The sequence below is a fragment of the Balaenoptera physalus genome (genome assembly GCF_965194825.1).
Source record: "Balaenoptera physalus genome assembly, chromosome: 4".
NCBI lineage: Eukaryota > Metazoa > Chordata > Mammalia > Artiodactyla > Balaenopteridae > Balaenoptera > Balaenoptera physalus.
In genome coordinates, this window is record NC_138891.1 from 120,038,537 (window position 1) to 120,053,497 (window position 14,961).

Here is a 14,961-nt window from a genome sequence, read left to right on the forward strand (position 1 = left end):
TTTTAATAAGGTTTTATACACACTTGTTTTTTTAATTTAGCAAATCCTCAGATCATTCTGTATATATGTATTATCTATCATTTATATATCTACCTATCTAAAACAACCTTATTTGTTTTCAAAACTGTATAATATTACATCAACTTGCTACACTGTAACTTATTTAGCCAGTCTCCAATTGGCCATTTAAGTTGATCCCATCTTTTTGATATAATGAATAAAATTATAAGTAGTATAATGAATAAAATTATAAGTAGTATATTTGTATGTAGATCATTTTTCCTATGTGCAAATATATCCTTAAATTTCTAGAAGGGGAGGTACTGAGTAAAGAGTATTTTGACAGCTATTATTACAATCTTTTATTTATTTATTTATTTATTTATTTATTTATTTATTTATTTATTTATTTATTTTTGGCAGTGTTGGGTCTTCGTTTCTGTGCGAGGGCTGTCTCTAGTTGCGGCAAGCGGGGGCCACTCTTCATCGTGGTGCGCGGGCCTCTCGTTATCGCGGCCTCTCTTGTTGCGGAGCACAGGCTCCAGACGCGCAGGCTCAGTAATTGTGGCTCACGGGCCTAGTTGCTCCGTGGCATGTGGGATCTTCCCAGACCAGGGCTCGAACCCGTGTCCCCTGCATTGGCAGGCAGATTCTCAACCACTGCACCACCAGGGAAGCCCTACAATATCTTCTTAATAAGTGTAGCAGCTTATGTTTGCAGTGGATAAGAGTGCCCATCTCCCCCCAAATCCTCACCAATACTCTTATCTGACTTTTTTTTAAAATTAATTAATTTATTTATTTATTTTTGGCTGTGTTGGGTCTTCGTTTCTGTGCACGGGCTTTCTCTAGTTGCGGCAAGCGGGGGCCACTCTTCATCGCGGTGCGCAGGCCTCTCACTGTCGCGGCCTCTCTTGTTGCGGAGCACAGGCTCCAGACGCGCAGGTTCAGTAGTTGTGGCTCACGGGCTTTGTTGTTCCACGGCATGTGGGATCTTCCCAGACCAGTGCTCGAACCCGTGTCCCCTGCATTGGCAGGCAGACTCAACCACTGTGCCACCAGGGAAGCCCTTATCTGACTTTTTTATCTTTCCTGATCTCTGAGAAGAAAATTTTGTTATGGTTTAAAAGTCTATTTCTGTTTGGTCAGTTGAGCATCTTTTCCTATGTTTAAAAACCATTTGTGTTTTTTAGAACTATGTTCATATGGTTTGCCCATTTTTCTTTTTATTACAATTCTGCTAATTTGGAGGAGCTCTTAAATGTTAATAAAATTAGCCCTTTGTGATATGAAATACACCCCCCCCCCTTTTTTTTTTCTTTTGTCAGGTTATCGTTTTTCTTTGACTCTGTTTATGGTCTTACCCTCTTCTGACCATGTAATCCTAATCCTTTCTAAGATGTTCTCCTAACTTCTCCCTTCTTGAGATTGTAACCTCAGAGGAAGCTGAGGGTCACTTGTCTTCATGTATCTGTCTCCTCTCCCTAAGCAGATGCCAGACTTCTCAAAGGTGGAACATGTTTACATCTAAATGATCAACACATAATAGATTCTCAGTATACTTCGTTGATGATAATAATTGCAGCAGTTCTGGCTATGTTCGTATCAAGTTATTGCCACAAGTGTTCCCATCACGGTGTATTTCTTCGTCATTTATCTTTGGTTTCTTTCTTCAAGTTTCTGGAGTTTTTGCCCAGAGCAGTTTTATGGAATCAGCACAAACTACTAATGGAGAAAATGAGTTATCTTGCACTTGAAAAAGAAGATGTGTTGGTCACATGTTAGGTGAGCTGTCACACACTGTTCCAAGTTGAATGTTGGCTACTGGCACTGTGCTCTTTTCATGTTGCTGAGTAGGACATTTTTCCTCATGGAGTCCCAGAACTGTCAACAGTGAGAACATTTCTAGAGAACAGTAGAATGACCTTGCAATTCTGAGAGGAGACAGTGTGATAGCGAAGATACAGTAGTTCCCCCCCTTGTTCCTGGGGAGGTACAATCCAAGATCCCCCAGTGGATGCCTGAATCTGCAGGTTGTACCAAACCCTAGGTATACTGTGTTTTTCCTACACATACATACCTATGATAAAGTTTCATTTATAAATTAAGCACAGTAAGAGATTAATAACAATAATAATAAAGTAGAACAATCATAACAATATGCTATAATAAAATTTATGTGAATGTGGTCTCTCTCAAAATATCTTATTGTACAAACTTAATACATTTTCCATTTAACTAAGTACTTAACCACACACTGGCTATAACTTTTTCAGTTTGAAGTGTGACAGCAAAACCAGCACAAATTTTTTTCCTTCACCATTTCCCGGATAGAAGATTTATTCTTACTGTAGATCTTAGCAACCTCGGCATTTTTTTTTTCTTTCCCTATTAAGTAAAGAACTCTCACCTTTTCATTGAAAGGAAACACTTTACGGCTTCTTTTGGGCATATTAGGATTACCAGCATCACTACCCTGGCACTGTAAGGCCGTTATTAAGTAAAATAAGGGTTACCTGGACACGAATGTCCATCTGATGACTGAGAGGGCCACTAAGTAACTAACGGGTTGGGTACACTGGACAAAAGGATGCTTCACATCTCAGGCGGGACGGAACAGGATGGTGCAATATTTCATCACACTGAACAGTGTGCCGTTTAAAACTTATGAATTGTTTATTCATAGCAATAATATTAAATGGAAAATTGTTTGGACCTTGGTTGGCTGCAAGTAAATGAAACCGTAGAAAGTGAAACCATGCACAAGGGAGGAACTACTGTGCCAATGATTTGCAACCTTTTGGAAAATCACAGTACTCCAATGTTCAGCCTCCACCAGGCTTTTGATCTCCTGACAAGGGGAAGACATTTTATATGTTCACAAAAACAAGAGAACACAAAGTAAAATAATTACATGAAACGAAATGTAATCTCTGCCTTGCCAGCTAAAAGATAACAACCTTACGTCCAGGACAAGGTAAAGATGCACTGTATATAGTAGCCAAGAGAACTTTATAAACACATGTTTATGTAGGTTTGATTTTTGTGTGTGTGTAATTTTGTAGCATTTTTGTTTTTGTAATATTATGGGCAAAAGATTTGTAGTATAGTTAAGTGAAGAAAATTTACATAGCAGTTCAAATTTGATAAAAACCAAACAAAACCCCCAAAATATCCATGGGCTATGTTATCTAGTTCAATATCATTTTATGAAAATATCAAGATTCAGAAAGGTTTTGATTTCCCGAGGCCAGTAGTTAGGAATGAAATCTAGGTGTCCTGATTCCTGGTCTAGTGTTTCTCTAGGAACCTTGAGTCCTTGGCAGTCCTGCCCTGAGAGAACTATATGAAAGGAAAGAAGAAGGGAAGAGGTAGGAGGTGTGGCTCTCTCTCACCTCTGATCCCCCTTCCCGGCAACACCAGCCCAGGAGAAGGCCCATGAAAGGAGAGGAGACTGGCCTAAGCACGCCCTCTGCCCCCCCCAAACGGGGTCCCCACTCAGGGCACACTGACTCTTCTTGACGATACCCGTGGAGGCCCCGGTGGGCTGTATGATTGACGAGAGTCTGCTTTGTTTGGTACCAAGCCTGTTTATGCTTGTTGTATTGCTGATGACATAATTAAAGTAAATCGTATATATCAACTGTACTAGGTATAGTGAAGACATGATAATCAGAGGGAATGATTCTGCTGGCACATTGCTTCAAAAATATGTTGCTTTCACTTGACTGCAAAGAAACCTAACTTTAAATTAGTATCAATATATTATGGATGTAGGTTATGGAGAAAAGAAAACAGCTCCTAGAAATAGACCAATATTCTAAGAAAAATTCTTAACTCTACATCAAAAATTTGGTGCCTGAATGTATACTGATACATTTTAAACATTTAAAATATTTAAGGGATGTATCATTTTTAATGGTTTCCCACTTAAGCTTTTTTGATTGGCACTCCTAATTGTGCTAGGGAGAGGGATTTTACAGTAAATCTGCATGCCAAATCCCTATATCAGATCTTGCATCTTAGCTTTTTGTGTATTCCTTTCCAGATTTTACAGTGACTGTCAAGCATCACAAATGATCTTCTCAAAATTATTTACTCAAGGATCTCATTAACTATCAATATCAGATTTTAAATATAGTCTGTTTTAACACTGACAATATTAGGAAACATGAAATAGTCAGATTTCACTTTAACTCAGATAAAAACTGAAGTTTACATTCTCATGTTCCAGTCACCTTAGACAAAGTTTAAAAATTTTAAATACAAAGTTTTTTTTTTTCCGTTGAATTTAGTGTAAGTCAATCTATTTTTCTGTTGAAATTTCACAGCTTTACTTATTAATTTGACTCTAAGAAATTTATCATCTATAGATTTTCTGTATGTAAATTAAATTGGCAGTTCTAAAATCAATTTGCCCATTTATTTCTGGACTTCAAAGGAATACCCCCCTCCCCCAACCCACTCCCAACAAAGGAGTTATATATTTAGATATATGACTGAAAAAACATTTCCAAAAGAGATCTGTAGCTTAATAGCTAATGATAAAGATTGGTAAAATCAATTAAGGCAATATATATGAATACTATGAAACTATTAAAAATCATGTTTTAGGAAAAAATCAGTGACATAAGATGTTCCACATTTCCAAATTATGAGACCATAAAATGATTATATTTCATAACACAACAAAACAGGAGTCTAAAAAAGAGGGAGCTAAAGTAAAAGCTCCCTCTTTTAAACATTCCCCCATCCACTAAAATTTTAACAGTGGTTATCTTTGCTGGAAGGATTATAGGTAATTTTAATGATCTCTTCGTACTTTTAGGTAATTTTATTCTCCCAAATGAACTATACATTTTTTTTTAACAAAAATAATTCTAATAAATAAAAGTTGTATATAATAACTATGGCATACTTAATTAACATTCTCCATTAGCAATGGCAATTTCTGTATGTAGATGCATAGGAAAAGCAGTGATTTAAACTATAACCACTAATACTTTTCATGGAGAAGGGAGATTATTTACAACCTTTAGCTTGGAAGTTGGAAAAAGAACATCTGATGCCCTCTTGTGGCCAATAATTTTTATAAAGTGATTTATTCTTTTTCATTGAAATCCAGTCTAAGCTAAGAGAATAATACCAAAATATCTATTCTATTGCTTTCTAAAAAATATTGCTTACACACTATTATTAACAGTTTAAGGGTAACTATTAGAAACAGTTTAGTGTACCTTTTCAACCCCCTATCTTGCTCTTAAAAGCATGTGTCCTGGAGTCATACTGCTTGGGTTTGAAGCCCTGCTAGTTTAGGTCACCTGGGACAACTTAACTTGAGTACTCTGAGACTCAGTTTCCTTGTGTGTAAGGTGAGGATAATACTAGAACACACATAAGTTTATCATCAAATGGAAAGCACTTAAGTACCTGTCAAATGGAATTTCATTTTGCTGGATGAAATGCTTTATAAACATGTATGCATGTCTTCCCCGGTGGTGCAGTGGTTAAGAATCCACCTGCCAATGCAGGGGACACGGGTTCAGGCCCTGGTCCAGGAAGATCCCACATGCCGCGGAGCAACTAAGCACCAACTAAGCCGTGCACCACGACTACTGAGCCTGCTCTCTAGAGCCGGTGAGCCACAACTACTGAAGCCCGTGAACCTAGGGCCTGTGCTCCGCAACAAGAGAAGCCACCACAATGAGAAAAGCCCGCACACCGCAATGAAGAGTAGCCCCCGCTCGCCGCAACTAGAGAAAGCCCAGCACGCACGCAGCAACGAAGACCCAACACAGCCATAAATAAATAAATAAATAAAATCTATTTTAAAAAAACAAGTATGCATATATATGAACTATAATGGTTAACATTATCCTGTGATAACCTACCTAGATTCTACTGCCCTCAGTTTTTGTACCTATTTCATCCTTCATACATCTTATGTAAACATAATAAAATTTATTGAGCATTTGATATTTGCCATGTATTGGAGTGTTTTATATTAATCATCTTATTTCATTCCATGATAAACCTATCAAGTTCTGTTACTATCCTCACTTTCTGCACCATTTTTACCCCTTACACAATATGGTGGACATCTTTCCACAACAGATATAGATCATTCTTTTATTAGCCTCATGCTCTTACATAGTATAAATGAATTATAATCTTTTATTATATAAAAAAAGGCTGCACCCATTGTACATTAATTTTTATACATTTGTGAAAGTATTTCCATAGGCTATCTTCTATATATATAGCATTTGAATTACTGGGTAAGAGAATATACACATTAAAAATTTTTTTTGACATTGTTAAATTGGCTTCCACAAAGAATGCAAGCCACAGTCTTTTCAATATCAATTTGTTAGGTGAAAAATGGTATTTCATGGTTTCAACTTATACTTCCTTTGTCATTAGTGTGCCATTAGCACCTCTTTTAATTTTTTAGCCATTTGTATTTCTTTATATTTATTTGGCTCTGCTAAATAATTTAATTATATGTAGAAGCTCTTTGTATATTAAGAATACTAAGTCATTTTCTTTTAAACATTCTGTAGGAAATTTCTCCCTCTTTGGAGTTTTTTTTAAACTTTTCTGAAGATTTAAATTTATTTGTTTATTTATTTATTTATGGCTGCGTTGGGTCTTCATTGCTGTGTGCAGGCTTTCTCTAGTTGCGGTGAGCAGGGGCTACTCTTCGTTGCGGTACACAGGCTTCTCATTGCAGTGGCTTCTCTTGTTGTGGAGCACGGGCTCTAGGCACACAGGCTTCAGTAGTTGCGGCATGCAGGCTCAGTAGTTGTGGCTCACGGGCTCTAGAGCGCAGGTTCAGTAGTTGTGGTGCACGGGCTTAGTTGCTCTGCGGCATGTGTGATCTTCCCGGACCAGGGCTCAAACCTGTGTCCCCTGCATTGGCAGGTGGATTCTTAACCACTGTGCCACCAGGGAAGTCCCAGAGTTTGTCTTTTTAAGTGTATTTATGTCTTTTAATATGCAATTTAAAATTTTTTTCAATTCCAAAGTGCCAACTTTTCTGTTTTCATGGGGAAAATTTTCCTAAGCTAAAAGTTTATGAATATCTCCTTCCATATTTCCTCTCAGTACTTTTATAGTTTCATATTTTACATTTTATCTTTATCGAATTTATTTTTTATGGTTTGAAGTAGGAATTTAACTTTAAAAATTGCATAGCCAAATATAGTTCACAATTAATTTTTTTATTAGTGAATTACTTTCAATTTGAAAAGCCACATTCACCATACAGTAAACTTCTGTATCTAAATGTTTCTGGTTCTGCACTTGTCTTGTTTCATTGGTATATTCACTCCTATGTTATAGTGGGTTGGCCAAAAAGTGCCTTCGGTTTTTAAGTAAAAATAAAAGACATTTTTCATTTTCACTAAGAACTTTATTGAACGTAGTCACCCTTTTGTTCCACTACCTTCTGCCATTTTTCAGGCGACTGCATAATTCCATCCTCCCAAAACTTTTTATTTTTTTGAGCAAAGAACTGTTCCAGGTGCCTTTTACAGTCTTCCAGGGAATTGAAATTTTTTTCTATTAAGAGAATTTTGTAAAGACCTAAATAAATGGAAATCTGAAGGTTCAGTGTCTGGTGCATACGGTGGATGAATCAGAACTTCCCAGCCAAGCTGTAACAGTTTTTGCCTGGTCATCAAAGAAACATGCAATCTTGCGTTATCCTGATGGAAGATTATGCGTTTTCTGTTGACTAATTCTGTACGCTTTCCGTCAAGTGCCGCTTTCAGTTGGTGTAATTGGGAGCAGTACTTGTTGGAGTTAATTGTTCGGTTTTCCGAAAGGAGCTCATAATAGAGGACTTCCTTCCAATCCCACCATATACACAACATCACCTTATTTGCATGAAGACCGACCAGCCTTTGGTGTGGTTGGTGGTGGTTCATTTCACTTGCCCCATGATGTCTTCTGTTCCACATTTATTGCACAGTATCCACTTTCCATCACCCGTCACAATTTGTTTTAAAAATGGGACATTTTCGTTACATTTAAGAATCACATGCGGAAATATGGTCAAGAAGGTTTTTTTCATTTAACTTATGTGGACCCAAACATCAAAGTGATTAACATAACCAAGCTGGTGCAAATGATTTTCAACGCTTGATTTAGATATTTTGAGTATGTTGGCTATCTCCTGCCTGGTATAACGTTGATTTTTCTCAATTAATGTCTCGATTGCTATCAACTTCAACTGGTCAACCTGACTGTGGAGCATTGTCCAGTGAGAAATCTCCAGCACGAACCTTCACTTTTGACAGTTTCAGTCAGTCACAGCACCTTCTCCATATGCTGCACAAATCTTCTTTTGCATTTCAGTTGTGTTTTTACCTTTCTTGAAATAATAAAGCATAATAGGCCAAAAATGTTGTTTTTCTTCCATCTTCAATATCAAAATGGCTATACAAAAATTCACCAATTTTGATGTCTTTTTTTAAATGCATGCTGATATGACAGCTGTCACATATAATCTAACAAAATTGTTTCAAAAGAAATTAAAAACAACTAAGTGCTACTAGAGCCATCTTACGGAAAAAAACGAACGAACCTTTTGGCCAACCCAATACTTTAGCGTATATATTGATAAATTACTTAAAAGGAAGAACACTCCCTTGTCCATTGTTCTTTTAAAAAAAAAATTCCTGGTTATTGAGAATTATTCTTCTATGTAAACTTAAAATCAGGCTTTCAAGTCCCACTAAAATTTCAGTGGGATTTTAATTATGATTTATATTGACTTTACATATTAATTTGAAAAGTAAACTTTTTTTATAGTATTATATCAATTTAAATATGGTATATTCTTCTAGTCAGTTATTTTTGACTTTAGTCAAATTCTTATAAATTTTTCTGCTCTGTGGGACACACTCCTTTCTGTTGCTGTAAAAGTTTATTTCCAGGTATTTAATACCCTTTCTCAGTAACAGGGATTTTTCTCCCACAAAGTACTATTTAAAATTTTTCTCATGAAATTAATATATACATTGGGAACATTGGAGAAGTATGTAATACAACCACTTTATTACAAGCATTTATTTTGGAATATTTCCTTCTAGACCCAGTATGATCAGCAAATAAAATTTTGTGAGCACACTGCAATGGTTTAACTCGGAAATGTACCAGATCGTCCATATATGCAATTTGGTTATCAGTGATGTATAGTATTTGTATTTGCTAAAAATAAATCCACTGAACTTGTCTTAAATTGAGTGCTCTTTAAGAAATATTTGTCCTTTCACTTCTCCAGTTACAAAGTCATAATAGTATAAATATCTGAAATGTGCAATGTAGGAAAATGGAGGTTCTCTGTATCTGCCCCTCCCCTGCCTCTGAGAACCCTAAGTACTTTTAACAATTTGGTGTTTATTTTTCCAGACAATATTGGCACCATCCTAGATGTAACATTTCTTTCCCCACTTGCAGTATTTTCCCAACTTGCAACATTTTATCCCATGTCATTAGAAATTGATGTACTTTTGTGTGTGTGGTTACATGGCATTTTCCACAGTATTTTCTTGAACAGATGTTCAAATTTAACTGTTCATCTATTGGATTTTTATTTTTGCTGTTTACAAACATTTTGCAATGAACACTTTTACATAGGTAGCAGCCCCTTGTTTTTGAGTATTTTTGTAGATACATTCCTAGAAGTATATTTGCTTGGTCAAAGGATATGCATATTTACATTTTTAACTGCCCTTCAAAAAGGTTGTATTACTCTTTCAAGCCTGTACTAACACTATGTGTGTGACTGCTTCCCCACACACTCTCACCAACATTGGGCATTTTTAATCTTATGACTATCAGGATAAATCTGCTTTGCTAGTGAAGTTCACTTAACAGTCATGACACTAAAATTATGTATAGAAGTTAGCCATTAAACCTCTAGCCTGGCTAGAAATACCATCTTTAATGCAGGGATCTTGTGTTTCCCGTAGAGCTTTACAGTGTTACTGCTTCATAACTGGGATACAGACTCCAGAGAATACATGAGAACATCATATACCACGTCAAATCAACAAATGTTTGATACTAAGAAAAAAAGTTAAGTCCTGTGATAAACTTGGGCCATACTAATACCACTAACTCTTCTTTCCCTTGAGCAATCATTGGTAGTTTGCTTTGTCATCTCAATCCTCAATCGATTGGGCTGTAGAAATATTGTAATTTGATTTAGAGTTCAAGTGAATAAAATGGCTGTCAAGTTATTAGTCAGCCCCTTTTCAAAATATCTGAATAGTTTGTAAAAAGGAACTTTGTCAAGGCTTTATTAGTTATTAATCAAGATACTTTAATGTCTTGTATTCGCACTCAATCTAATTTTTGCATCTGTTCCTTTTTTTCCAAATCTTGGCTTGATACCGAACCTTTCCTCAAGTTTTAAGAGTTGGTAGACTTTATAGGTAATGAACCAAGGCATTACGGAGCATGGGCTTTACAAAGCCCAGCTTGGCTTTAAGTCAGGGCTTCATTACTTAGCTCTCTGTGATCTTGGGCATTTTTAGCTTCTCTGAGAGCCCTTATCTTACCTGGGATAATAATGGTACCCACATCAGGGGGTTATTATGAGGATTAAATAAGTTGTTGGCATATAGTAATAAAAAATTTTAAAACTTACTGTTTACTATTATCTGTAAAATGGATAGAATGGTTACTCTAGCAAGGTAAATGCACATAAGTGTTTTAAAGTTTTCTTCCTCTTCCAAATCACCAAATAAGAAATCACTTTAACAGTGATAGCTGAGTAGAAGCCAATATAAATGCTTTATCATCTTAGTTTGAAATCACTGAAGTTTGCCAGAAAGTTAAACACTCTGAGATAAATATTACACTAAAAACCCAGAAATAAGCACTTTGGTATTGATGTAATATAACTTACCAAAAGAATTTATATTTTTCTTTTATTTTTGATATTTCCATGTCCAAGTTTAACCTCTAAATTTAGAGCTTTGCAGCTATGGCTACAAATATAAAATGGAGAATTAAAACAAATTATCATCATTCAGTCACAAACCACTCCTTCTTCAAACAGCCTCATAACACTGTCAAGCTGAAATTATGCAGCAACATTTTGTCTTCATTAGAGCAGTCCTGGAGTCTGACTGAGGGAGACAGACTTAGAGATGTTACAACTCCTAGAGTCCTAATTACTAGTTAAAAAGTTTGACACACTTTGAACTGCATACTTACTAGACTTGAGTTTAAGATGCAGCTTCTGAAAGAAAGATGGTTTTATTTCATTAGGAATGGATTGGAAAAGCTATATTGATGAGAGATTTCTTTTGCTTTAAATAAATTTTGGAACAAGGTGTGAGGTGGATAGTCAATAAAGGGCAGAATCTTCTACAGGTAACATATCTAATATGCAGTCAACTTCAAAATTAGCATTTTCCCTAAGACACTCTGCCATTTAGTTGTCAACACTAATGAATAAGAGATTTAGGAGATTTTTATAGTAATCTGATGTGGAAAGAAAGGTGTAGCTGGCTAGGTACATACCGAAAATATTTCCCTCAACAGTATAGCTATTATGCTTCTGGTTTTCCCAACAGCCTTATAACTATATGACATGTGCAAACTAACAGAACAAATGCTACCTGCTAACTCCATGATAAAAATACTTGAAACTTGCCACTTTTATGATTGCCTAGAAATCTGCCATTATCACCCAAACTCTCTAGGATCTACAAGGGAACAGTAACAATTAAAAATTTTTTTTCCAACTTAAATAAAACTAATCTCCCTTGTGATGCCAGTTACCCCTAGGAAAATATGCTCAAGTTTGAATAAGCATTCACTATAAATCTCAGGAAAAAAAGTAGATATGATGGTTTAGAAATATATTAAAAGTTGCATATGGCTTATCAAAGAGTACAATAACATTAAAACCACAGGCCTCTAAAGTTTAAAAGTTTTCTGTTGAAGTTGCAGACATTTTGAATTCCACATACTTCAAACCTTTGAGAGCTATGTATCCTTACGATTTGTGCACTTTTCTGGTAGTCTGTACGTCAACAGAATTTATCAGCAAACACAACAGAAATATCTGGAACAGCCAAGGACATCCAATGATTTATTAGCAAGTTGTGATTTTTCTGGTAAGTCAAATAATTTAAGACTAGAAATCTAAAGATGTAGGTAATGAGAAAACATAATGATCTTTTAGTTTTTAAAAATTTACCTTTGGGAAAAAACCTAAATTCTTATATCTTTTTTCTCTTTCAGTTCAAGTACACTTATGAGACTGATGGCATTACAGTGGTATAAATATGGACTACTGAAGAATCTGAAGTACTGTACTATTTGGCTTTATTTTAGACATCTAATAAAGACTTTTAACATGTTCAAAAAAAAAGCACAAGGCACAGAGATTAGCGTAGCTATAAGAACATTTCTGCTTTATGCCATGGCACTAGGCGTATAAGTCAGATGTCATATCAAAATTTGTACAGGCCAAATTCTTGGTTAGGAAAATCCTACGTATAGTAACTCTAATGGTTGAAAGATATTTCATTATATTTATATTTTCAATTATCTACTACTAACAAACTTTAGATGTTTTATATGAATCTTTTGATACTATAGCCTTTGGGAAAGGTATGGTTAATAAAAAGTTAATTTTTTAAAGAAAAGTTAAAATTGTTACATTGTTTTTTTTCTTTGCTAAATATTTAATTAAACACATGGAAGTGAGATACCCCCTTTGCTCTTTCTCCCTTTTTACGCACAGAACAGAAGCACACATTGTCATGCCTCAAACTACTTTTTATTTGCAACTACATGATTTCACGCAATTCTTCTAAACAACGACATAAAATAGATTTCCTTGTGTATAAATAACTTACATACTCTCCATAAAGTAAATGCTCAAAGGTGCTAGAACAGATCGTCCACTCCTACAGTGTTCTCATATCCAACAGAGTTGATGCACAATATATAAATACTCAAGTCCAATATTAAAAACTCAGGCACTTGACTAACTTTAATAAAGTTTCTCAAACTATATCAATCAATATATCTAAAGTGCATATATATTTTTTAAGAAAGATTATTCTCAATAACTTCTCTATAAAAATAAGTTTGATGGTTTAGCCCATCTAACTTTACTACTTTGAGTATGAACTTTTAATATGCAGTCAGGCTTATTCTACCGTCTCTCAACATGACACCAAAAAAATCAAAGCAGCTAGTGAGGTGCTAACATGTGAGGATTAATCCAGTGATTCCGGTCACAATGCATTCCAGGAGGAGGTACCCATGTTACTGGAATTGGGCGATATGGTTTATTCTTCCTTCCCTGATTTGGATAACCAAATGGAACAGGAGGAGGGTAGTGACTTTGATGACCATTCCCTCGGTACATTCCTGGTTTTTTTCTGGGTAAAGGGTGCCACATTGGAAGAGGCGGGAATATCAGCTCTGAAATCTGTAAAGAAGAGAAAACAGTAAGTTAATAAAAAGAAAAAATTAGTCATGTGTTATTATAAAAAGTAGGTGACCTTCCAGATTACTCATTAAAGAAAAACAAAATCACTCACCCACAACCCTAAGAGTAGGTCTAAGGCACATTCCTACAATCAAGTCTAAATATGTTAAAAACCTCAAATATAACAGGTGATCAATCAGCATTTTTTTACTAAATGAGTGAAAATGAATAACCTCAAACACAGCACTCTAAAGCAACCGGATATTTTCTGGCTATTTCAACCAAAGAAGATGAAAACACGGAATGAATAGAAGCTTGTAAGGACACATCATGTTTTAGACCACTGGTTTCCACAGCTGGCTAAAGAGTCACCTAAGAAGCTTTTAAACACAAAATGTTCATGCCCCAGCCCTGGTCTACTGAACAATATTAACAAAACTTTAGGAAGAAAGGCCAAGTATTTTGATGACACTGCCGGTGATTCTAATGTAGCCAGTTTAGCATTTTGGAAAACAATCTTAGATTATCCCATAAGTCAAGTGGGACATCAAGTTCACATCATTCAAAATGTTATCAGCAGTTTCAGACCTCTCTGCTCAGAATGCCACACCCTGTAACTATGAGTTTCAGAGTTCTCTGATTTCTAATCTGCTCTTCCTAGCATAGGCATTTAAATATTTATATTCTGTATAACAGCACTGCATTCATGATAGAAAATTCAAAAGGTACAAAATTGTACACAGTGGAAAAAAGTCTCTCTTCTTTATGTGATTACCAGCTACCCTCTCAGAGGCAACTGACAGTAATCAATTGTTTGATTATCTTTAGAGATATTCTATGAATATACTTGTGTATACAGCTATATACACATTTATAAAAACTCACAAAATTCTGTATTCTGCTTTTTGCACTTGATAAATACATCTCAGAGACATTCATCTAAGTACATAACGACTTTTTTTGTCATTTTACAGCTAGACAGTAATGCAATGACTATGCCATAACTAAATTAACTGGTGTCTTGTTGATAGTACATTTAGGCTGCTTTCAGTCTTTTAATATCAAAAAAACAATGCACAAAAGCAAACAAAACAATGCAACAGTGAATAACCTTAGCACAGTTAATTCTTGGTTATCTACAATAATGGGGAAATAAAGAATTTAGAGTTCAAACTAATAATTGACCTATACTACAAACCAGTAGCAAAATGGAATGTTTTCATTTCTTTCTACATTGGGGTGTTGATAAGCTTTTAAAACTGTCAGAAAGTAGACACAATCCCACAGGCAACCACTGTTCTGATTTTTATCACCAGACTGAGTTTTCCCTGTTTGTGAACTTCATATAAATGGAATCATGTGGCATGTATTCTTTTGTATCTGGCAATTTTTTTTTTTTTGGCCACACCGCCTGGCTTGTGGGATCTTAGTTCCCCAATCAGGGATCAAACCCGCACCCTCCGCAGTGGAATAGGGGAGTCTTAATCACTGGA

The 14,961-nt window shown here is 35.5% G+C and overlaps 1 protein-coding gene across 2 annotated transcripts in view; it reads right to left on the reverse strand.

The window, feature by feature from the left end:
- BTG3 (BTG anti-proliferation factor 3) overlaps window positions 1-14,961 on the reverse strand; it is a 32,602-nt gene continuing 17,641 nt past the window's right edge. For both annotated transcript variants that reach the window (XM_082460601.1, XM_082460600.1), the window contains one exon: window positions 1-13,468. In XM_082460601.1, coding sequence (XP_082316727.1) covers window positions 13,229-13,468 — 240 coding nt within the window. In that variant the 3' untranslated portion in view covers window positions 1-13,228. The remainder of the gene's footprint in view (window positions 13,469-14,961) is intronic.